The sequence below is a fragment of the Exophiala spinifera genome, assembly GCF_000836115.1.
Source record: "Exophiala spinifera strain CBS 89968 unplaced genomic scaffold supercont1.7, whole genome shotgun sequence".
NCBI classification, from domain to species: domain Eukaryota; kingdom Fungi; phylum Ascomycota; class Eurotiomycetes; order Chaetothyriales; family Herpotrichiellaceae; genus Exophiala; species Exophiala spinifera.
In genome coordinates, this window is record NW_015622519.1 from 1,008,951 (window position 1) to 1,033,657 (window position 24,707).

The following is a 24,707-nucleotide window of genomic DNA, read 5'->3' on the forward strand; positions in this document are numbered from 1 at the left end:
CAAGCGGTTGTTAGAACCAGCAGATATTGTTTGATCGGCAGACCTAGACAAAGAGGCTCTGTGCAGTCAATGTGTTGTTTGGACTTCAGCTATTGTGTACGCCTGCGGTTAATGTTGCTAGGGCAGTCCAGTTCCGAGAATTGCGGGTTGAAGTCATGGTGAAGGATAGCCTCCCCATCACCCATCAAGATCTTCAGTATAATTGATTCTGTCAGACGTGGCCGCCTTAGCGACTCTCCGAAAATTTCAGCACTGAGCAGGTTATGGCTAGTGAGGTCCCATCGGGCTCGTTTGGTCAGACAGCAGATTAATTTTCGGACAAAGTCAGAGAGGTATAGGGCCTCATTGTCCGCGTTCTCGTGCACTGAATTGGACAGAGCGAATTCCTTTTGTATACGGAGTGATGCGGCGCTTCTTCCCTCGATTTAACACTCACCCTCCTGAGTAATGGTCAACCTTTCACTGACTGAACATGATGTGCCCAACAGTATACAGCATTACGAGTACTCGCCAACACGCTCTCCTGTCTGAGTGGCCGGAAGAGTGAGCAGGGACGCGTCGCATCTGTTGCCCAGGCCTGTACGGAGAGGTATCTCGAGTTGCGATCGAGGACTACACGATAAGATGCTAAGACTGCTATTGACGCTCATCCGACGTACGGTGCGTTGTCACTTGTCGCAGGAGCAGTGACACGCGAAAGGCTATGCTATATGCACCCAGCACCAGACGCGGAGGAGATCAAAAGGGTAGTTGAACCATGTCGGCGGATCGGGGGCCGGTCGCCGGCTGAGGACTCCCATTGGCGTAAAGGACAGTGTACATCGGGGGCCCCGGCCGGCCGGTGGCACAGCAGTACGTATCACCCAAGACTCTGCCGGGCGGGCGTCTATGTTGATTCGCCGGACTGATGCACCAGCCCATGTCCGGACTATTCTTGGGCGTGGCTTCTGATACCAAGGCATTGCCTACTTGGCCCCCCTCGACGATCAGCGGATATTTAGCATTGGTCCCTTCAATAGTCCGTAAAGCACATCATGTTTCAAAAGTCTTCTGCCGTCCCAGTCCATCATCGCCTCCTCTTCCTTCTCTTCTTCGACTGACTTTTCGCGCGGAATTGAGTTCAAGTACGCAGACTACGAGCACAAAGAAAAAAGCATTCCAAATCCCAAATGCGGTCTTGGGGTCAAAGCATGTCATTCACGAGGACTCTACTTTCCACAGCCTTGCTGTTGACCACCGCCAGAGCAGATTGGTCTGGGTTTGGAGGCCGAAATGGCAACGGCGGCTACCCGTGGTCCAACGGCGACGATGATGGTGGTGACGGTGGCTCCTCATCGTCCGGCAGCTCTACATTCGGTCAGGGCTCTGTCTTCAGCTCCGCGGGTCAATTCGACAGAGCCACACATATCCTCATCGCCCACGCGGTCCTGGCGTCGCTGGTCTGGGTACTCTTCATCCCGTCCCTCGCCATTCTCCTCCGGCTGAACATCAAGAACCCCATCGTGTTGCGGATCCACGCCGTCGGCCAGGTCCTCAGCTACGTGCTCTACATTGCTGCGGCTGGAATGGGCATCTGGCTCGCAGAGCAATTCAAGGACTTCGGCGTCTGGGACGACCCTCACCCTCGTATGGGGTTGGCGGTCCTTGCCCTTGCCTTCTTCCAGCCCGTCTTCGGCTACATCCACCACCGCATCTATAAGAAACGCGCCCTCAAAGTCGAAGCCGGCCAACCCACCAAAGCGCCCGGGAGGACACCGGCAGGCCGTGCCCATCTCTGGCTCGGCCGCATACTCATCGTGCTGGGAATCGTCACGGGTGGCCTCGGCATCAAGCTGGCATCCGAAAGTCCGCTCCAGACAGACTCGCAGAGCAGGACGGCCAAAATCGCATATGCGGTCGTTGCCGCCGTCATGTTTGCCTTGTACCTATTCTTTGTGGTCGCTTTCGAGATCCGTCGAGCGCGCCAAGTCGGTCAGGATCGACAGACCAGAGCAGACGCCGCGGCTAGGAAAGAGACGGGTGCCCTACCGACATACGACGAAAGTGAAGAGTCAGTTGGACGGTCGACTCGATACCGATAGATTAAAAGTATACTGAGGACGATCCCAAGAACGAAGGCAACGTGTGTACGGTGATGGCTTTGTTCGGCGTCGCGTAAAAAATGCGCCGTCGCCGGCGGGAATGTACTTATATCAGCGCATGAATGCCTCTGTACCCCTTGCTCGACAAGTACATGAGTGAGCGATGTGGCGGACAATGAGCCCAGGTCAAGAACCAAGGTGCCTTGCACGTTGATTCCGGACGTCTGGTAAATGAGCGTGGTGAAGAGGCGAAGAGGCGATTCTGCCATGGATTTGCTACACCCTCACTTTTTCCGAGCCATGCATCTCGACTAGGACAGGATCCAAGACTTCGACACCAAGAGTCGTGATTCTGCGAGGTGAAACTACCTTATGAAGTAAACGAATAATAAGAAATGAAAACATCACATCGACTACGTTTACGGCATTCCATTGTCTCGACGTTGGCGGGTTTCTCCGCCAGCCACTTGGACACAAGAGTTATTGTATCTGGGTCGTTGTGTTTAAATAATTATCGAATATCAATGTGGCGCTTTTCTTACACGTCTTCACATAAACGAACGGGTTGATCATTGATCCATTGGAATAGTAGCTAACAAAATGGACGAAGCCGCGTTTGATACCAGTCTTGGATTTGAAGGCTCACATGTGTTGGTGACTGGGTCAAGTGGCGCTATCGGATCGGTGGTCGTTCGAGCCTTCTTGTCCGCGGGAGCGTTCGTTACTGCATTTGACATTACAGAGACTAGAAATGGGGTTGCTCACGAGAGGTTGCATTTCCAGAAAGTAGACATTACGGACGAACTCGGGCTAGAACAAGCAATGGAGGAGGCAAGAAAGAAATTCGGAGTCATATCAACTTGCATTGCTGTCGCAGGGTTGGACCTGTCTTACCTGCCGCATGTTTCCCTCGTCGACATGCCGCTGGCAGACTGGAAAAGAATCATGAATGTCAACGTCGACGGGACATTTTTGACTTGTCGAGCATGGCTGCGAGCTCTCCGCGAACATGCCACTCCCGAAACAAAGAATATTTCTGCGGTCATATTTGGTTCCGAGGCAGGGAGATTCGGCGTTGCAGATTGTGCACCGTATGCAACCTCGAAGGCAGCGATCCAATATGGCCTGGTCAAGTCACTTGCTCGAGACGCCGTAAATATCAATTCCAAGTGTCGAATCAATGCTGTTGCACCAGGACCAGTAGACACTGCTCAATTCAGGAAAGAATGCGAGGAGAGTGAGAACTTGTTGTGGCGCGAGGCTGAGGCGACAGTCGCTCTCAGGAGGTCGGTGGCCATAGAAGCTGTTGCAAGGGCATGTCTCTTCCTGGCAAGCGATAACTATGCCGGCAACGTTACTGGACAGTTGTTGCCGGTGGATTGTGGGAAGAGTGGTGCTCTGTTCTGGCTTCCAGGTGGGAAAGAGGCCTGATCATGTCCTCATCATTTCTTTCCCGGTGCTAGAAGGGCACAATTTCGGGTATTCACTCCAGGAAATCTTATTGACCTGGATGTGCATTCAGATGGCTGATTATGTGAGACGGAGGTAGCTACTCGGTTATTCTTTGAAGGGAAGAAGTATCTCGGCCACTGGAACGGGGAGTCGTTACCTGCACAAGAGTTCGAATATTCTGGATGTGAGCCTCTCTCGAGGAGCGTGTCGGCCTCATATCACAAGGCAAAAGCCGACAGAGCTCCGAAGCGATACCGACCGTCCGAGGAGGAAAGTACATTAACCTGTCTCTAATGGAATCGCACTGTACTGTTGATTAGAGCCTTAGGTTGGATTCTCACGGACATCCCAGAGAAGGTGGTGTGAGCCTTGCTCGGAGACTTTTGAACAACACTGTTTCCTTTGTAAGCTTGCTTTCCGAAATTCGCCAGGAGAACTTCTAGCTACAATGTTCAGTATTGTTGATTGTGCCATAATGTAGTAGCGTAGGTGGCCAGATGGGGGCTAGCGACTGCAGTATTCGTTGTTGGGAATCGCTTCCGCTGCGGAAGGTCCATCAATGATATCGCGAGATGGTGTTAGGGTTGATAACACCAGTGGCGTGTTTAGCACACACGACGACGAAGTGACTTCCGAGGGATGTACTCAAGGAAGCCATGCGCTGTGCTGCTGTCGAGTGGGAAGGTCTGCAAGGTCATCGGAAACACCATCTTCTTCCTTGACCTGTATTGCGTCCTGACAATGGTATCTTGACCCCTTCAAAAGGTACGACTTCGAGTTTATGCAATACGACTGCAGAAGTCGACTTGAGCAGGTGGTATCTTGGGGTCTGAAGCGCCCAGTTTATAGCCGAGCAGGGTTACAATATCTTTCAGGAAAACGAGTTCTTCCGAGAGACCGGTGGCGTCGACAGGTGTGGTGGGCGAGGGTCTACCTGGCGTATCATCGACAAGGATCGTCCGAATCGGAGCGAATGGTTGCAAAAGGCGCAACTCTTCCTTTCTGGAGAGGAGGGGAGGTCGCCGGGATCTCCATGCATAAGACAATGGATGAGGAAACGGTGGCCATGAAGCTTATATCGAAGCCCTTATTGGTGGGTGCCCGAGATGAAGTCGGCTCCCATAAAAACCACGCTGGCCAGAGGAGAAATGACGAGGTGTGTGTTGATGATGATTAGTTTTTCTGTTCCGTATCTCGTACTGCGTACTCTCGTCGAGATGATACGCCTTGAGAATGAGAGGCACATACAAGGTCCGTGTCTATTGGGACCGGGAGGCGAAGTAGAAGTCCGGGGCGCGACAGGATCCAGGCTTCAGCTTGCCGCTAGGGCCCATTAAACTCTCTGCCTAAGACCAATGTAGAGGTTCTTATAGGCTTGGGCGGACGCCCGTGGGCTCAGCAGAGTCACTAGGCGTTTACCTGCAGCGCCCGCAGGGACAGCGACAGGCCTCCCAAGCGTCCCCTCTTACCTACAAACAGTTCAATCTACTCCGTAGTTGCTCGTACTGTCATCTCCTCAGTTCTGCCAATCTCTACTCCACACTTTCTTCTTCGCACTCTCTGGCCTCCCGTACTCGTAGCTACTAACGCACTCTGATTTGCCTGCCATTTGAACAGCATCTCTGCGACACACTTACTCACTCGTCTAATCTCGAATGCCACATCGCTTCCTCGTCTCTCAACGTTAGGGCTCTATCCCAGCTTGCTGCGAGTCCGACGATAATATTATTGCGCATATTTTGGCAAGAAACTTTGCGTTGAAAACCTTCACACCTCTCGGAGTCCCTTCGTCCAAAATAGGCTGCGCTGAGAATCTCACCAGCCACACACTGTACCAGACCTGTCCACGACTTCGAACCACAGCGACGCCCTTGACACTTTCCGATCACCTTCAATCGCTGTACGAGTCTCGTGTCTCACGGGCTCTGTCCTTAGCCTTTGTCGATCCTTTAATCTGATAAAAGTGGAGGCTTGGAAAAGAGATGGCGTGAAGGGCGGCGCGGATCCTTGACAGCTCACATCAGGTAGTCGGGCTTTCCAACAATGGCTTCGACGCAGGATGAAGATATGTATTTGTTTGGAGGAAGTCTGAGTCAAACCCCCGCTTTCGCGGGTCAAGAATTCGATACATTCTTGACCTCAACTCGACCTGAGGCCGATGACTCGACCATGATGACAGCTGGGTATCTCAACCCAAACGACTTGTCGATTAAACGCGAGTACAACGACTACAGTCCCATGCCAGATGGGAATTCTTTCTCGCGCTCGCCGCGAGGATCTGGCTCTGGGTCCAGCAGTTCATCCTCGGCGTCTCCGGTTGACCAGAAGCGCGATGCTTCTGCTCCCTCCACCGCTTCTCCTCCGGCGCACAACCCTGAGCAAGGAGGCTGGGGCAGTGGAATAAATGGATTTTCAATCTCCAACGAGCATGTTTTTGACGATGCGGCGATGGCGGGCATGGATCAAGACTACGAGGCCAGCAACCAACAAATGGCTTCCGATTTCGATTTCGACACCGCTGCAAGCACACCGAGCGGATTTGATGCGATAAATAACACCAAAGCTAAGAGCAGTGCCATGGCGCGGCCTATGAATCAGCCGGGAAATTTCGTGCCCTATGCGAAACAAAACTCAGGTGTCGCTTTCCCACCCTCAGGCCAGGCCCAATTCTTCTTTCCCGGATCTAGGGAAGCCTCGCCTTTGAACGCGATGCTTCCTTCCACCCAAGGCCAGTCTCCCTGGAGCAAGCACTCACCATCATCTGGCCTTGAGGAGACGTTCAACCATATCACCATGAATGGTGACTCCCCTGGTAATGCGATGTTCTCTCCGAACGTCCACTTTTCGGCCAACGGCTTCACATTCGACCCTGAGTCGACGGCGAGTCCCTCGACCTTCGCGAAGGATATCTCAACACCTCCTTCCACAGTCCACTCGGCCGACGGCAATCCAATACTTACCGTGCATCCTACGTCTCTCAAGTCTAGGGTTGAGACGCAGATACCTATCAAATTGACCTTGTCAGTGCTCCCCTCAGGCGCCAAAAAGTTGAGGCTACCTAGACACACTGTATCAAAGCCCAAATTCCTTTCCAAAAGTGAAATCAACCGATCACCGGAAATCCTGGAGCTTCATACGTCCTTGGTTTGTACGAGTGCGATGCAAGACCCCAGCAAATTGCAGCGAGCTCTTGCACGAGCTAGGGGTGAGGAATTGGCTCCTCTTACCAGGCCCAGTCCTGCTTCGTCCGATGACTCCTCTACGCTGAAGGACGATGACGAAAGACCACTTAACGGTGGCGAAGTCAAAATATGTCCGGGTTGCATACAGCGTGAAAGGAAACGGGCTTCGCGGAAGAAGCAAAAGAAGCCCGAGGAAGAAGAGATGTTCCAGAAGGACGAAGAAAGGAGGGTAGTGGTTTTTAATACAAACGAACTCAAGGAGTGGGTTGAAGTTCCTCAGGATGCCCAGCCCGAACACCCACGCAACCTCAATCCATCAACCGCGATGCAGGTTGAGCTCCCGATGCGAATTGCCTGTTATTGTCGCCATCAGAACGAGAAGATGGGTTTTCAGGTCATATTCACCATCAAGGATAGCAAGGACAAAGTGATAGCTCAGGCGTTGACCAACCCTATCATGATCACCGATGATCACAAAACCCACAATGCTCCTACCACGATCACGAACCCACCTGCTTCAGTCCCGACTAGTGCGCCTCAATTACCGGGCGCAGGAGTTTTCGCAGCCACGAGTACAGAAGCAGCCCAGACGTCTGCCGTTCATCCTAGGATCAGCAAGCAGTCATTTTCCACCACGGATCTACACGGTCTCCAGAACAATTTTAACCCGAAGTTCCCTATGGCCCCCGCATCAAATCCGTTTGCCATTCCTTCTGCCATGTCCCTCCAAACGCCCAATACACTCACACCCCGAAATCTTTCAAGACCTGCCTCGCCTAATGGAGTCCCTGGTCCGACAAACAAGAGAAGAAAACAAAGTGGTTCGGGAAAGGTACCGTCAGGCCTCACAATGACCCGCCTTGATACTGCTCAGCACTCCCATTCGTCTTCGACCGCGATGCCTAACAACACCGCACATTCGCCTTACCCCCAAAACATGGCCTCATACATGGCTCCCACTGAGCGCCAATTCGTGATGCCGTCATCCCGCTCAGGACCCTTTGGCACGAGTCCTCCCACCCCCAGTGGTAACGACACCACATTTAACTCCAGTCTCAATCGGTCTTTTAGCCTGGAAAACATCCCCCGTGGCACGCCGTTGATTTCTGCTCCACCATCGCGACAGCCTAGCCGTCCCGGTAGCCCCGGTTCAGCAAGGAATAGCTTTGGTGCATCAGATGCCGTACTTGGCCAGGCTGTCAGTAATCAGCTTATGGGTCAGCCAAATCGACGCCCGCCACATCCTTTGATACACAAGCTGGTTCCTGCTGAAGGTTCTGTGACGGGTGGCACGGAAGTGACTCTCCTTGGAAATGGGTTTTATCAAGGACTTGAAGTCATGTTCGGTGATACTGAGGCGACAACCACTACTTTTTGGGGCGAAAAGTGCCTCAACTGCATCGCGCCACCTGCCCTTCAAGCTGGGGTTGTCGCCGTTGTCTTCAAGCATGATCATCCCCGGTATTCTGCCTTGCAGCAGCAATCCCAGACGCGACCCTCACTCTTCACTTACGTTGATGATCGGGAGCTGGAAATGTTCCGCCTTGCTTTGAGAACTCTGGGCAAACAATTGCAACACCCTACCGATGATCCATACGCTGCGGCTCAACAGCTTCTACAAGGGCAGTCGCATTCAGTGTGGCCCTCACATGGAGGGTACGGTATGAATGGAGGCCATCAACGCAACGCTGGGTTTGGAAACGGAGTTCCCATGGACACGCTTGATCTTGAGGCACTTATGTTACGCGCTCTCGACCACATGGATGCACAAAACAACATCAGGGCTCCCAGATTCGATCTTCGCAGACCTTCCGGCCTCACGCTACTTCACTTCGCCTCGTCCTTGGGCCTCACTCGCTTTGTTGCCGGTCTTCTGGCAAGAGGTGCTGATCCTAATGTGTTCGACAACAACGGTTTCACACCCATGCACCATGCGTCGATGAACGGACACACACATGTGATACATCGACTACGACTAGTAGGTGCCAATCACAAGGCACGTAGCATCCGCAATTTCATTCCAGCAGACCTGGCCACCTCATTGTTAGCATATCAAGCTACTATGAACAGAATCGAACATTATCGCTCTCGCAGTGCCGGTGGCACCCCGATGCTCCTCCATAGTAGGAGTTCCTCCTCTCTTCGATCATTTTGGGAGCATGATTCAAGCCAATATCCTACCACTGACTCCGACGAGGACGACGATTCTAGCTTAGAAGATGATAATTCTACTGAAGGTGCGACAGAGGATTTGACGCTGCACCGGGCGATGAGTAGGCCCGGCATCAACAAAGCAATAGTGAGCATCCCAGGCACCAGAAGAAATAGTGCACATCACATTGTCGCTCCGGAGACGACCCAACCCAGGGTTAGCGACCCAGCTCCAAATGTGGCCCCATCGGCCTACATGATGGCATGGCGGGATCATCTGGTTGCCCAGTTGCACCAGTTTAACGAAAGCGCGCAGTCGCTAATGCCCAACCTTGAAGGGCATCTGGCCGCTCTCCAAGATTATCAAGCCTACCCAATGGTCCGTCGTGTTAGCTCACTCTTCCCGCAACGGCCCAGCTCAAGACAACAGAATGGCCCAAGAGAAGGCTGGTGGGAAACCCTGACAGGCACATCGTCGCCGGCACCATCGTCCCCCCCTGCATATGGCGACCTTTACCCCGACGATGGGGGCAGTGCCGAAGATTGGAGCCTCAAAAAATTGTCCGCTCTTCAAGCTGCCACTGATGCAGCAGCCGATCTGCACTTCGAGGGCCAATCGGCCAGTCACCACGTTCAGGCGTCAGGGTCTACTCTCAACCCTGCAACGCCCCTAAGAAAACCTGTAGAGAGAATTGAATTGAGCCGCGATCGGAAATTGTTCTTTTTCTGGGTGAGTCTAAGTTGTTGCATCCTCTCGGCGGTGATATCTAACAATTATTCACAGATACCTCTGCTTGCAATTGTATTGGCGCTGATGATCAGGAGCTCTGGCATGCTGAGTACTTTTGACTCTTCGGGAAATACTGAAACACCGGTTGGAAGGCAAGGCATCGAGGTTTTATGAGCGTCTACTTCGGATGTCATGCTTTGCAGTCAGCAGGGTGCTGGCCAGGATCTACGACATGAAATGACATGAATGGAGGCGCGAAAATCTCGTGCAATTCTTGTACGAGCACCATATATATTGTTACTCGTTTTTCACCTCACTAGAAGTGCTTTAATACAAGTTTTGATCAAGCCCGCCTTGTCAGTGTCGACCTCGTCAGCCCGGAACCGTCTTGTCCTCTGAGGCGGTGTCCTTGGCAAGGCTTCCCGGAACGGATTAATCCATCCCGAGATCCAGCAATTCCCCGCGTCTAGTTTTCGCCGATGTTCAGCCTTGATGTTAATTTTTTTTGCTTTGCACTGTTCCAGCGCATCTGCCCCGCCCCCAGTCGGTATATCGTACGGAAGACACAGCACTCTAGACACCTGGTACAAACCCGGTCTCTTTGTGCATTGGCCTTAGCAACCTTTCGTCATACCGGCCAATATCTGCTGAGGACCAACGCAAGATCACAGATCGACAAAGACAAGGTGGCGTCACCCCATGGCTGTTCAGACTGGTCAATTGGACTATGAAGACAAACACGTCCATCGGGTATATGAAGAGATCGCATCTCATTTCTCTGCCACACGCTACAAGGTTGCTCTGAAGTCCCTTCTGCTATCCCCTCTGCTAACCACCACTTACAGCCGTGGCCGGTGGTGGATTGGTTTCTCCGTGGTCTACCTGTTGGATCTGTCGGCCTAGATATCGGTTGCGGAAACGGGAAGTATCTGACCGTCAATAAAGATGTCTTTGTTATTGCTTCAGATAGGCATGCTCAGTCTCCCTTCAGCCGTGTGAAAGACATGTCTGACTGTTCCACTAGGTCAAAAGCACTCGTAGACATTGCAAGTCAGCACCAACCTCACAACGCCCTTGTGGCAGACACATTGAATCTGCCTCATCCAGACTCTCGATTTGACTTTGCCATCTCGATCGCAGTGATACACCACCTCTCCACGAAAGAGCGGAGAATCGAGGCGATCTCGAGAATTCTACAGACACTCAAGCCACCCTCGGAAAACGCTGACAGTGGCCAAGCGTTGATTTTCGTCTGGGCGCTGGAACAGAAAAGTAGTCGACGAGGGTGGGACAAAGGCGACAATCAGGATGTGTTGGTCCCGTGGGTTCTCAAGCCTGATCACGGCGCCGATTCTGAATCCCCGAAAACCTATCACCGCTACTATCACCTGTACCATGAAGGAGAACTTGAGGACGATGCAAAGACCGCTGGTGCCCGGATTGTCAAATCTGGCTATGACCGGGACAACTGGTGGGTCATTATTGGAAGGCAAGGTTGAAAAAAAAAGACAAGACGCTCGTTTCATTATTTGTCCAGCCTCCTCAAGGTATATTTCCTCCTTCCACTATATTACAGCCTCCTCTTGGTTATTGGTTGACTGGGGCATAGACACATGCTCAACTCGATGACCAGCGACTCGTGAAACCCGGAACCATATCCTTACGCCCGCCTGCTATTTATCCAATGATGCTCGCTCAAATCAAAAGCCACCAGAAACGTCACCTAAAGGGAGAATCCCGATCTCTAGATTTGTTGTACACGTGGTGGAAAGGGTCGGTTGTGTGATAGGGAGGAGGTGAGAATGCCGGCAGTCCTGCGGTGAGTTCGGCTAAGGATGGTAGTTGCTGAGGGCCTGCATATGAGATGTCAGGTGGCGGTATAGACTCTCGTCGTGAACGAGGTGGAGGTCCAATGTGCCGAAGACCTCCACGAGGAGGTAGAGGGATTGACTCGTATGTGCTGGCCGGGTTGCTGAGAGAGAAGGGCGTCACCCCAGCACGTTTTGCCATCTCATGCTCCCCCATCTGCCAATGCATCGCCTCGACGGCCCTCCATGGCATGGCCATTTCTTCCGCCACTCTCGACCACATTTCTGCACGGAACCTGGTTGGGCCAATGTCAGTTCACATTCTGGAATGCGTACATCGCGGCTGTCAGGTACGATGGCGAACTGGGTTTGACGATCTGGTACTACGTTTCTCGACATACCTCTCGTACAACCTTGCAAGCTTATTCTTGCGGTCTTCGTCCCACTCACTCCTGCGTTCCAGGTAGTTCTGATAGTGCAGTCTACAACTGATGGCACTACGACCCGGTAGGTGCTTGCTGATATCCTCCCACTTCATCCCATCCTGACGAAGTTGGATGATTTTCGTGTCTTCCTCGGGGGACCATTTGGACTGTTTCTTGGCTGGAGACTGGATGGGATTGTCCTGAGAGGAAGACAGCCGTTTCGCAGGCACCGCGGAGCGCGGCTGCGGTGGCAAGGGCGCCACACTGGTTGCTACGCTCGATGGGGCCGATTCTGAGCGAGACACGGAAGTAAGAGAGCTGACAGACTGGCTTTCGTCTTCCTCGTTCGACTTGAGTAGCGACGAGATATCCACGATGGGTGATATGATGGTGTATTGACCGAGCAAATATGAAGGCGAGGTCGTGGCGCACGGTGAGTGGTTGATGCCATACAAATGGGACAATTTTGAGAGCGAGAAGTTGCACAAGGTGGACGCAGACAAGTGTCCGGCTGGACAGGGCAGCCAGCAGGTACTAATGACGCAGACTCGGAGCAGACACTTCAATTCGGTGCTCAATGTCGATCCTCGTAGCGAAACCCAGGTACAGCGCCGGCGTTTCCACAAGAATGGTTCCAGATACACGCAGAAGGGCTGGCTGGTGGACGAGGGACACTTGTATGAGATTTAGTATGTCTTCACATAGGGTGTACACCTAGGTATGGAGAGAAGAACAGGTGCTGATGAGGTCGAGGGCTGGCACCACACAAACAGGCTTGCTTAAGAAGGGTCCTGGACGGTGAAGTTCCAAAAGTGCGGTCAGGGTGCGGGTCAGGCAGGTAGAAGGAGACAAATGGATCGGTCGTGCTCTGCATCCAGGCTCATACCTGTTGGCAGAAGGCAGACAACCCCGAGCCCACAGCCTGGCTCTTGCGTTGGCTATTGGCACTTGACACCAGCTGCGGCGCAAACAAGCTCGAGCGGAGCTGGGAGAATGTACTTCGCCTTCAGGTCCATTTTCATGCAGCTGGGCACGTCGGTCGCTGGCGCTCCAAGTACGAGGACACTATGCCCAACTGGTGTTCGTCGTCAAGCCTTGCTACAAACAACACACCCGGGGGAACACCTGATATCGTGGCTACGGAGGACTGCTGTACGGATCCCGCCTGAACACCCCCCTGGCAGCTCGCAAGAGAGCCACTAGTAGGACCCGTTTTCGATGCTCTTCAGACGAGACGCACACCACACCGATAGGAGAACTGCATTGGGGGCCCGAGATAGTCCACAGTGAAGGGATTCCCACTCAGGAGTGTACCGGGGTTCACTCTTTCTAAAGCATCCGCGTCGACTGTAGTCACGGGCGGAGCTCAGTGGCGCCGTCGAAGGCGAGTCCCATCAAGCGAATTAGGCTCTGACATTCTCGACAGGATGATGAGATAAAGTTCGCGAGATTCCATGATACTGTTCGTTACAGCCGTTGGGCATTAGCTACTTCGTAGTGCGTGCTAGCAAGGCACGCAGCTGGCCCTTTGTTGCGTACTACGGTACAAGACTTTTTTTGGCTGGTGTACTCGGTATAAAACAGCCATCTTTCCTGGAGAACCGCCGCACAAGTCGACCAGACCACGACTCTGCCGTCTTAGTTCCCAGAACGCGTTCGGGGGGGCACGACTGGCCTGTCCCCACTGCAATAGCGACTACAGAGGGAGCACTGGCCAGGAGCGACACAGTGACAGCTGAAGCCTCGTAAGCGAGCACATCAAAATTCATTGGGCGATCTGCGGTTTCCCCCTTTCTCCATGGACCATCCGTCACCGTCTTCTGGCTCCTTGAAGCGGAAACAGGCTGATCCAACAGAGAGTCCACTCGTCAGCCACCTAAATCTTGGTGAAGCGGATGGCCGTCGACACCGTCCCGCTCCTCTAGCCCAGCCGGGGAATGCGGGTGAAAGTTTGTTGGAAGCCGCCCAGAGAACACAAGGGGACATTTCCGGACGACCTGGCGGACAATGAGGGTCGCCTCAACAGCTGAGCGAGAGAACCATGGAAACGGCAGTCGACTCCGTGGCCCAGTTGAGTCATGCACTACGAGAATAGCCATTTTACTACGTGTTCACACCTCAAAGGATCTTCTTGCTGAGAACAGATATACAGAGTTTAGCAAAGTGAAGCGGATAGATCCTTTACTAACCACTAGGTCTGCGCCAGGATCCACCGTTCAACCCAGTGATCCACCAGCGATGCATGGTCAAGCACATAATGCTTGCCACGGCCCATGGACAGGCCATCGCGCGCAGGAACGGCGAAACGGGAGTTAGAGCCTGCCTCAGTTTCCAGGGATCCAGGCTTGCACGATTGCAGCTGGGCAGGGGCTATCTCTGCTGCGAAAGACGGCATCGGATGTCAAGGACATTGTTTCTATATTTCCAAGGTGACCAGCCGGAACCGAATGACTTGTAATGCAGAATTCCGCGTCATGGTAGGGAGTATACATATATGATATCTCAGAAGCAGCCCGCCGTGACTTGCGACCGATCTTATGACCTCGGCAGCCAATGTGGCTTGCCGCGCTTCGCCTCGAGTTCTGGTCGTCACAACCATCGTAATGCCTGCACATCCTGATTCACGGTGTCAGGAAGGTGAAAGGCTTTGTCAATTGTCAACACTTTCCCATGGCGGTGAGAAGCGGTGAACACACCGACAGTTGGAACAATGCCAGTGCGCAACCAGCACACAAACGTGGTTCCCCGGGATCAAGGAATAAGAGCACGACGCAGGTAATCAGATGGGATGAGAAACAATGGCTGCCTTGAGATCATGCAATGTCCTTGATGCAGACCATTTTGTTTTACCTGTCAAGGACCCTGCAGACCGCAGTACCGACATGATCAAACAATCATGTTGGGATGAAAGTGGCAACAGCGGGATCCGATGATTGACCGCTCGATCTGTGACACCGTCGACCGCCATCTCCCAGAGCTGCCGACATTGCTGGAGGGTGTGTGACATTGCAACAGATAAGCCATTGACACTTGAGGCTGGGTCTTGCGGGTGGTTCGCAGTCGGGATTGAGCGGACATGTTGATGGCTAGTTTCAACACCAGACTCTCCGAGTGCCCTAACTAGGCCCGGTGAGCGAACCGAGCCGTAAGACAACGACAACAATCGGTTCCATGGCTCCGACAGGTCCGTGAAACTCGTAAGCGAGGATGGTACGGGGACATTGTTGGGAATGAAACAACGATGATTAATGGCTGGCTGGCTTGGATGGCAGTTGCTAGATCACCATTGGCGTGATTTTTCGAATTCCCCTGGCCTTGTTCGGTCAATCAGCACAGGGGTTTTTTCGTCAACGGATTGAACGGAAAGGCGCTAGTGATTCATGGTGATGCGGCTTGCTGGCTCTTCACTTTCAGGCGGCCGCTCTCTCAAGGGGAGGGAGGGGGCCACCAGCAGTTGCTGTTGCTGCCCTGGGGTTGCTACAACCTCCAGCCTACAGACTATTTGCGCACGCGGCACCTCCAGCTGCGATGGGGCCGCAACTACATTATCCGTATAGGGGTCGATTCTCTCTCCTGCTGGGGCTTTTCTGACACTTTGAGAGCCACAGTGTGCACGGTCTTCCAGAACCTCTGCGGCTTAGCGCCTCCTTCGCCGGGCTGACGACCATGTTCCCCGGTGATTAGCGCTGCAACTTCGAACCCCAGAATAATGGCCGAAAGACTGAAGATTGAACAGAGAGAATCAGCAATGACACCAGCCAATGATTATGCCACCGTGGTCCAAGCCAGAGCCCAGAGGCTAGTGATAGACTATACTGTAGTCTCACAGATTACTTCACGGTGACATGATCCCCAGCACCCGGAAATGGGAACAAACCCAAAATCTAAGATGAGTCGATGACAAACTCAGTAACCTGGATTCTCTCGCTTATTCTCCTAGTCCCTCGCCTGGCTGAGGCCGAGGTTCGAGACTGGAACAGCAGCCTTGTCTTCATTAGACTTTGGCATCGGATCTCTCATGAGCACTTTTCAACTGGTTTGCAGCACTTCGAGGCTACCATTCCGAACTATCGTTCGCTATTACATTGTTTGTCCCGAATGTGATCCCCCGTGAATGAGCCTGGAATTTCCCACACCCATGATCCATGTCCACCCTTTTTTTTGGCCTTGTCTGAAAACGAACTCGGAGTTAGCCTCATTAGCCTCTACTCCCCTACCTACAGTACGGTGTGGGATTTTGCATCAATATCTCGGATGAGAACCAGAAATGTTCGGGAGTGTGAAATAATGACCTGGATCAATTATCCTCTTCATTCCCTCGCGTGCTGTGCTGTGCTGTCCGAGCATGCAAAAAAGGGACAGCGATTCTTCACCCGGCCGCAGAACCGGTCGGTAAATTGGACGAGTTCCATTTGATGCGAGCCATGCCGTACCTCCCGACGAGATTCTTTCTTCTGTGCCTCTGAGAACTGGGCTGGCGGCGAAGGAAGGGGCCGGGAAGGGTTCGTTTCACGCTGGAGGAAGGGGGCGTTTGACTGACCAGTCTATTATACTTTTCGCTTCGAGACCCGTCACACCCGCCCGCTAGACGCATACACCCGAGCAGATATACGAGCCACGGTTGCGCCATGTCGTTGAATTTCCCGGCCAGGGGTATAGCGTACAGACAGGTAGGTAGGTAGGTAGGTACCTGGTATGTGATGGCCCGGAGGCAGGCAGGCCGAACGAAGAACAGACACTTTTGAGGAGGGGAGGGGATGTTTGTGTGTGTGTGTGTGTGTGTGTGCTATCTTCAGCAAGTATCCCGTTTGCTTGTCGTCTGGTGGGAGGAGTCACACAAAAAGCCCACGACGATTGCCTGCATTTCCGTCTGCAGATTGACATGACATGACATGTTACACCAGTAAGTGTCCACCATCGAGATTCAATATGACAGCCCGGAAAAGCCATCGAAGCCGTTATGTTGTGTAACTCTGACGATGAGCCTGACCCTGACCATGACCATGTACGGGGTGGTGCTCTTCTTCCCACAAGGGGGCCCGGCGGTCGGAGGAAAATACAGACGAGGCCAGGAAAAGAAAACTCTCTAGGCACAGCCTCAGTATGGTCAGTACCTAGGGAACTCCGCGCCTTTTTGTTGCATATTCTCCCGGAGGAATCAATCCGTTACTCAAAGTTTTTGGTTAACCAACCCACCCAGTATGCATGATGTGATATGATGATATGACGACATGGAGATACGGTGATTTGATGATCCCTAAGCCCTTGTTCGCTCATCCGCGGCAAAGACACTTGTTGGTCAATTATCATACAGCACGTACCTGACCTGCAGTGGTTACACAGCAGCGCCGGCGGGGGACCGTTTGGTTTGTTTGTTTGCCCCGTGACAGAGGTGATAAGGTGACAAGGGTACATGGGAATAGTGCCGGTTTTTTTTTGTGGTGGTGGTTGTGGTTGTGATGACGGTTGTGACGGTGATGGTGGTGGTGTTTACTTCTGGCCGGTTTTTGCGGCTGCTTACTGCGTGCTGGTTTTGCTTGCATGCTTGTTTGTTGATCGGGCCGTTTCACAACCCCCAGGTTGGTTTTCTTTTTGTTGTACACGTTTCGAAATGCTGCACTCTGCCACGATCATGACGTTTTCTTCCTTATTCTTCTTCGTCATGCGAGACAGAAAGACTGTGTGTGGTGGTGGTGGTGGTAGTGGATCTTTAGGGATCAGTGACGACCTCATGCAAAGTTGTGAGAGTAAACTGTAGGTAGAGGAGTGTCTCGTTGGGCATCCCCGTGGCGAGTGCGTGGTATGCGTCCCATCATTCCGTGCTGTAGGATACCTAAGTAGTAGTGTACCTTATGTCGTGTATGTAACTTGAGGTCACGTATCATCCCATCTAAAGGCAAGTAGGACAACGGTATTCGTATGTATCTAGGCACCTAGGTAGGTAACTACACGTCTCAAGGTACTTTATCCTTCGTACTCCATACTCTGTAGATACTACTCCGTACGCGTAGGTACCCAATGTATACGTACGGTATGGTGTCAGTATGAGACCAGCTTGAAGGCGGTTGGCAACTATCTCCTACTCAAGATGGGTAACTATGGTCGTTTTTGCAGTCTCGATTTGGCTACGGTATCTCCTAGGTATTTAGTATTGGCAGGCTGGTCTTGGTAGATATTCAGAACAATACGTACGTACGTCTGGTGTGGTTAGAGTGTCCTCGACGGGTCCAATTACCAATTAGTGTGTCTTCAACGACCCTTCCACTCTCCATCATCACTACTGGCACTGGCACTGGCACGGGCGCCATCCCCCATCGTACCGTCAGCACCACCACCACCACCACCGACAGGGTCAACGCCCTCCGTCTGTCCACCAAAAGACGCCTCTACCTGTTCCTGCAGGTACGCATCGAATCGGCCCTCTCTCCTCTCCCTCATCGCTGCCCTCGCGCGGTTCTGCCATCCCTTTTCGTAAAAGCCGTCAGCGACGTGCTGTTTGAATTTCGGAACGGCCGCTTTGACGTGCTGGTCGCCGAGGACGAAGTCAGGCGTGATCGGGCACACGAGCGTGCCGGATGACGCGTCGATGTCGTGGACGCGCAGGCGAGGCGGGAGGGCGTCGATGAGCGCTCGTTTCTCGTCCTCGGTGTAGCTTGTCGACCAGTCGGACACGGCTCGGACGAGGAACGAGTGGATGTCTTTGTCTGTTATGGGAGAGCTTGAATTGAGGATCCGCGATGTCGACCACGGGCCGGATTTGGGGGCACCGGGAGGAATGGAAACTGTCGTGGACTTGGACTTTGATTTCTTTGATTTCGGGTTGGATTTCTTTGGTGGCATTGTTCTTCGCGAATACTGCAATGATGCGATGAAGTGATCAAGTGATCAAGTGACAAAGTCGTTTGCTTAGTCGTCGCACGCGATCTGGTATAGTCGTGTGAAAAGGCGAACGAAAGCGAACGAGGACGAGGTTATGTGAGCGATGGCGTCGTTGTCGTCGGTGGCAGCAAACTGTGAATTGTAGGGACAATAGGTGCCGGGTGAAGTGATTACTCCTTACTTCGTATTGTTCGTGGGTGCACAGAGTGTTGGTGGAAATGGCATGAGGACCTCTGTAGCGATTCTGCACTCTGTACACGAAAGGTAAACGAGGTGCATTGTGTCGGCGGGGGTAACCAGGCTCTGAGAGATGGCCTCATGAAATCATTCTTGCGATTCAGGCCGACTTGGTTTATGCAACCACAGACCCTCTCAGACGTTGGCTCGTGAATGAGGCTCTCACCCAATGTGAAGTAAGATCGAAAGTCGAGACCTGGATTTCCTACCTCGGCACTGCCCTCTCCATCCAATCATGGCCAGCATCACCACCGATGTCAATTGTCCTTCATTCGCCCTTTTCCAATCCCTCGAACATTTCATCATCAGCTTCATCCAGGTAGAGGCGACACATCTCAATTGCAAGGTCGTCGTGAACGACCGCCCTCCCTTTTAGGGTCTGTCTCACAACCATGGCGTCCTCCCCCTCCAAGAGTAAACTGCGGCAGTCGATGCACGCGACAATGGCCACCTTGACCAGCGCATCCGCCGAAGTCACGAAAGCCGCCATGAACCTCCCATCAACCTACCACAACTACGTCGCTCACAACGCCGCTGCAGTATCAAACATCGAAAGCTCCCTCCGCTCACTGACATACCTCCTCCCCGGCGCACGCTTTCACGACTCCGAACTCGCCTCGGAATCCGTCCACACCTTTGTCCAACTCCTATCAATCTACCATGACCACCTTCTCAAAAGACGCGCCGCCGTGCTCGCGCACTCTCCTACGATCCTCAAGGCTCGAACTGCAGCCTCTGCCGCAGCCGCGGTCCAACGGCCAAAGCCATCCCTGCACGCTCGCTACACTACCTTTTGGACGACGACGTCGTCACTGTACACCAAGATCGCGACGCTGCTGAAGATCGCACAATACACTGAACTGCTATGGGAGATGCTGGCGCGGAGGAAGGGAGGCGAGCAGACGCGGTGGCGCGTGGTTGTGCTGCTCGAGTCGTTCAAGGCAATTTGTCGACTCTTGCTCATGCGCTTGACCAACTCGCGGCCACTGGTCAGCCCACCCTTGCCGTTGCGCGAGGACTTTGCGCCGATTGAACCCGACGAGGAGGATGACGAGCTGCTGGTGGAAGGGGAGTTGATTCCCGGTGACGGCAATGCTGGCGCGTTCGATGTCAAGACCGCGCTGGGCGATGCGGGTGTGCCGACTCCACCGTTGTCGGATTCCGGGTTGAATGGTAAACCGACGTCGAGTCTGTCGATTTCGGAGCCCTACAACATGCCGCGCACTGGCTTCACGCTGCCCACGCTGCCGACGCCGGACAGTGTGTCGGCGTACTTGCTCAGCCATGTACTTACGGCGGACGACGTCAAGCCTGCGAAACAGCTGTTGCACCGCTTGACGACGTTACGTGGCCAGGGGGCCGAGGTCCTGTACATTCTACGCCCGGTGGTCTATGCTCTTATGATGCAGCGCGTCGCGGCCATGTATGGTTACGAAGGGACCAAGTGGAAGAAACACTGGACGCCGTGGCTCGTGGGGTTCGCGATGGAGTATCTTGCGCGACAGCTCGCCAAGAGAGACCTCACTTCTCGCGTGCCTGGAGGTGCGAAGAGTGGCTTGTCCGCGCTCGAGAGGGAAGAACTCAAGAAGCGAGGCTGGTGTTTGGCGTGGTGGGGGATGAGAGGCGCGTTTTACGAGAATGTTACCAAGCGATGGATCCACGGTACTGCACAGGGCTTGAAGGGTAAGCCGATTCTGGATCTTGTCGGTGGTGTGGTAGAGGACTATGAGTGGCTCTGGAGTGGGTATTACTTTTCGACTGCGACAATGTGATTGTGGAAACACGGAGAGTAATGAAAGGTAGTCTGGGGACCACCTCAATACAAATACTTTTGAGGTTCAATTGAGATGGGATACCGAGCTTGTGTTCCAGTGGGATACTGGAGGGAAGACTCAAGGAAGCGTGAAGAGGTGGGTGATACTAGTAGGGTGCTTGAACAAGGCTCCAAGCCCCGGGAATTCAGAGACAGAAGAGAGATAATTTCGGTCGAGGAAAAAACTACGGTATTCACGACATGTATGACAGGACAAGGACAATGTTTCATTGAGTTGAGTTGGGTGGGCACTCGAGTTCCCTAAACCTACCTACACCTACCTACACACACCTTCCCTGGTGTATTTTGGTGGGGTAGGTTGGTATCTGAGCTGAGGTATTTATTGTCGTGCTAGTGAGTGGCGTTGGGGAGTTTCATCGACGGTATAGACGTGTTCGTGGAATACCTGCCTTGGCCTCGTCTAGGTCCACCGAGGCCAATAAGAATATATTTCTAATATTTCGAGGTGTGGACTGGGCAAGAAACCATATCCATCGCTATTCCTACGGACACAAAAGGCTTTATTACGACGAACCGCCAGTGGGCTCTCGGGAGGTCTCGTAGAGGCACCGAGACCGCTGCCGCAGAGGGAGGAACGTAGAATGGGCGAAGGTGCAGACTCGAGTCTCGGTTGATCCGCAGTTGATAGCGAGATAGGTACTACCTACTAGTAAAAAGGGCATACCCAGTCCTGGTGGTACATGGATGACCGAGCACGATGGAGGTTGTCAACATTATTCCTAGCTCAGTATCTACCTACTGGTCCACAGCTTCCAAGGCTTTGGGGACCTAGGTCATGCATACTTGTTTCTGGACACAATCACAAGTTGGGAAGTTTCCTTTTTTTTTTTGAGCTGGTTTGACGACTGTAGTCATATCCTCTTCTGGTGTGACCAGACAGTAATGTCATGAGAATTGCCGGTTATGCGTGTGAGGCCCACGGCGAAGGGTGGGCTGATCAGTAACCCTTTCGAAAAATCGATCAACACCGACCCCACAATTTTCAGTGTCCTGTACCGTTTACGCCATTCGTGTTGCCATTGGCCGGAGCCAGCGGTATGGAAAGATAACCCCCAAACTCCTTTGCGAAGTCGACAGACACCCGGGCGTGGACTTTGCCTTGACGGTCGACGAAGCGACTGTGGTCGTCCAGCGGGACGACGGCGCCGTGCCAGATGTTGGGGTGAATGTAGAGACCCTTCCCGCCTTCGACCCTGAACGCAACGAACTTTTCCGGCGTGACGTCGTCGCCGGGCAGAGCCACAGGGACCATGAAGCTCTGCCCGTCCATGGGGAAGAACATCTGCCCTCCGTCTGGGTGGTAGTTGGCTCGCCAGATCAGCACTTTGTCGCGGGCGTTGGCGTCGCCCGAGCTCGAGGCTTCTTCCGGGAACTGGCTCCACGCGAACAGGTAGCTGTCGCCCACGGCGTTGTTGCGCGCATACAGCGTGTCACCTTTCCACCAAAACTCGAACAGCCCCTCGGTCGTCCCACCCTGGTCGCCCGAGTTCTGGTCAACGGGTCTCCAGCCCGGAGCCGGCCATCGGACGATCTCGATCGGGAAGTTGTCGGGTGACTCGACAATGTGCCCGTAGCCCTCGACGCTCTCGGGAGTGGCTTGCACCACGGGCACTCTGAATTCCTTGCGTACCCCCGTCGTGGGGACGTAGGCGATCTCGCTGGGATCGAAGTCCATCGCGTCGAACCCGTGACGAGAATGAAATATAGTCAAGTCAGTAAGCCAGTCGTGTTGGGACACCGGGGTTATGAGGACTTGTGGTTAGTCAGTAAATGCCCGCTAGGTTCAAAACACAGGGCTAATGTCAACGGACGCGGATGCGGACGTTTGCGGCTCTCGCTCTTGGGGGAAAGAAGCAACTCTTTGATATAAGCTGCAGAAACCTGCATATTCAACACCCTCGGTCGGCACGAAGCCCGTGATTCGACGCACGTGTGTAGATCATTAACCACGGAGGATCGTAAACACCCTTGACACACTCGAATCGTCAAGAAGCATCGCTGTTCATGCCGAATAGTTCTCAGAGCCCGTAGCGGATATGAAAGCTGGTCATGCGCGCTCTTCATGGAACAATTGGCTCTGGCCAGCTAACTCGCACAGGGTTCAAAAGGGCTTTGTGCCTCTTTTAGCTCTGACTCTGATAATCTTGCAACGGCCCATGAGATCATGATAATTATAGATATGTCGAAGTCCAAGTCAGAAGACAAAGGACTAGAAAAACAAGAGTAGAAGTCACGTAATCGAGGAGTGAAGAGATCATGATGTATGTGGTGATTTGATAGTTAAAGCCGGCTGGTCGGTGACAATGCGACTATTTTAAAGCAGCGAGGAGGGCGCGCCCAAAGAATCATTCCCGCGCCGCGGCATCTCTAATTCCATGGGACTCTACTCCGTACGCTCAAACTTCTCAAATCCGTCAACGGCATCGACATATACTCCTTAAAGAAGTGGAATCTTCAACGAGTACCGTGTCGACAGTCGATCGACCGTATCCCCCCCGCGTACAACGACAGCACCTTCTTTGAATTCCGCTTCCGACTACCCAACTCCGTTGTCCTCGCCCGCCTCAATCATGGCGAGTTCCCCTCCAGCACCATTTCCCACCAGCCTGCCCAACCCGAAGAAGCGACCATCAATGAGTTCCCAAGCTTCAGGCCAAGGGGGTTCATCCAAGCGACCGAAACTCCACCCTCTCAGACAAACGTCATTTCCGGCCCAGGATGCCCGACTCAACTCTGCCGTCACCAGCGCACGGTCGGAGACAGGCAGCATAGCCAACAGCGCCATCTCTGGTGTTAGCGGCAAGGTACCTGGCCGAGGACGTGGGCGTCCTAGAAAGTCTGCCCAACTCAACGCCGACGAGGTCCGGTCGTCGCACCAACCGCCCGCCGACTCGGCGTCACAGGTCGAAGGGGGCAGCGCCAGGAGCGCCGGCCGCGGCACAAAGTCAGTCGCTAGCGGCGCTGGCGGCGGAGCCGATGCCGACGCCGAGGAGGAAGACGAGGTCGAGATCGACGGCATGCTGGAGAACATGGACGAGCAGGAGCGCCGCCAGGCCGAAGAGGAGGAGATCAGGCAAGAACAGCGCCGCGAGCGACTCGCCGACACGCTCGACCCGGACCAGTACTCGCGGTACAACCAGTGGCGAGCGCTGTCTCTCAACAACGCGACCGTCAAGCGGCTGGTCAACTCGATTGTGTCGCAGTCGGTCACGTCCGCTCCGCTGCAGGCCGTCCGCATCTACGGCAAATGGTTCGTGGGCGAGATCGTGGAACGCGCGCGCGAGGTCCAGGAAGAATACGCAAAGGCGTACGACGTGACGCGGCAGGCCGAGAAGGAGCGCCGGCAAAAGGAGCTGGAAACTCTGGAGGAGAAGCAGAAGGAGAAGCAGGCGCAGATCCAAGCTAACAATAACGCCGGCCCCGGCGGCGGTCGCGCGACCCCGGACATGCAGTCTCGTATGCTCACTCGGGACATTGAGCGCTTGAGGCGAGAGATCAAGGAGTACATCCCGAATCCGCACCGCGGGGGCCTGTTGCCGGATCACCTGCGAGAGGCGCTGCGGAGATACAAGGCAGACGGCGAGGGCGGCGGCGTGGGTTTCCAGGGAATGAGCCACGGTCTCCTTGGTGTCCCCGGCTCGGTTGCCTGGAGAGTCGGAGACGGTGCTTCAGGAAGGCGGTTGTTTAGGTGAGGGAGAGGATATGCCCTTTTCTTTACCCTGGAAACGACCTACCTTCTACGAGCAGTCGTCAGCGTGAGGCCCCGTCGCCACTGCAAGCTCTCTGTATTACTATCTATCCTCATCGAAAACCGTGCGATACCATTGCCACGGGGTGTTTCAATAATGATACCAAAATATCCCTTGCGTTGAGTTTTCATTCACAATGGTCGCTAAATACTACATTTCTGAGTAATCCTCTTTCTCTC

The 24,707-nt window shown here is 53.6% G+C and overlaps 8 protein-coding genes across 8 annotated transcripts; 6 read left to right on the forward strand and 2 right to left on the reverse strand.

Annotated features, from left to right (window-relative positions):
• Window positions 1-1,190: 1,190 nt before the first annotated feature.
• On the forward strand, window positions 1,191-2,081 carry PV08_09346 (uncharacterized protein; the record flags this gene model as incomplete). Its single annotated transcript, XM_016383665.1, has 1 exon — window positions 1,191-2,081. One exon carries the CDS (start codon window positions 1,191-1,193, stop codon window positions 2,079-2,081), a length of 891 nt encoding a protein of 296 aa, XP_016232288.1.
• A 600-nt stretch (window positions 2,082-2,681) lies between these two features.
• Window positions 2,682-3,512, forward strand: PV08_09347 (uncharacterized protein; the record flags this gene model as incomplete). Its single annotated transcript, XM_016383666.1, has 1 exon — window positions 2,682-3,512. One exon carries the CDS (start codon window positions 2,682-2,684, stop codon window positions 3,510-3,512), a length of 831 nt encoding a protein of 276 aa, XP_016232289.1.
• Window positions 3,513-5,576: 2,064 nt separating this feature from the next.
• On the forward strand, window positions 5,577-9,770 carry PV08_09348 (uncharacterized protein; the record flags this gene model as incomplete). The annotated part of the gene is made up of 2 exons (XM_016383667.1): window positions 5,577-9,596; window positions 9,651-9,770. 2 exons carry the CDS (start codon window positions 5,577-5,579, stop codon window positions 9,768-9,770), a joined length of 4,140 nt encoding a protein of 1,379 aa, XP_016232290.1.
• Window positions 9,771-10,295: 525 nt separating this feature from the next.
• PV08_09349 (uncharacterized protein) lies at window positions 10,296-11,095 on the forward strand (the record flags this gene model as incomplete). The annotated part of the gene is made up of 2 exons (XM_016383668.1): window positions 10,296-10,391; window positions 10,442-11,095. 2 exons carry the CDS (start codon window positions 10,296-10,298, stop codon window positions 11,093-11,095), a joined length of 750 nt encoding a protein of 249 aa, XP_016232291.1.
• Window positions 11,096-18,078: 6,983 nt separating this feature from the next.
• Window positions 18,079-18,669, reverse strand: PV08_09350 (uncharacterized protein; the record flags this gene model as incomplete). Its single annotated transcript, XM_016383669.1, has 1 exon — window positions 18,079-18,669. The coding sequence occupies one exon, from the start codon at window positions 18,667-18,669 to the stop codon at window positions 18,079-18,081; it is 591 nt and encodes a 196-aa protein (XP_016232292.1).
• Window positions 18,670-19,337: 668 nt separating this feature from the next.
• Window positions 19,338-20,717, forward strand: PV08_09351 (uncharacterized protein; the record flags this gene model as incomplete). Its single annotated transcript, XM_016383670.1, has 1 exon — window positions 19,338-20,717. The coding sequence occupies one exon, from the start codon at window positions 19,338-19,340 to the stop codon at window positions 20,715-20,717; it is 1,380 nt and encodes a 459-aa protein (XP_016232293.1).
• A 1,044-nt stretch (window positions 20,718-21,761) lies between these two features.
• PV08_09352 (uncharacterized protein) lies at window positions 21,762-22,454 on the reverse strand (the record flags this gene model as incomplete). The annotated part of the gene is made up of 1 exon (XM_016383671.1): window positions 21,762-22,454. The coding sequence occupies one exon, from the start codon at window positions 22,452-22,454 to the stop codon at window positions 21,762-21,764; it is 693 nt and encodes a 230-aa protein (XP_016232294.1).
• An 895-nt stretch (window positions 22,455-23,349) lies between these two features.
• On the forward strand, window positions 23,350-24,471 carry PV08_09353 (uncharacterized protein; the record flags this gene model as incomplete). The annotated part of the gene is made up of 1 exon (XM_016383672.1): window positions 23,350-24,471. The coding sequence occupies one exon, from the start codon at window positions 23,350-23,352 to the stop codon at window positions 24,469-24,471; it is 1,122 nt and encodes a 373-aa protein (XP_016232295.1).
• Between the last annotated feature and the right edge of the window lie 236 nt (window positions 24,472-24,707).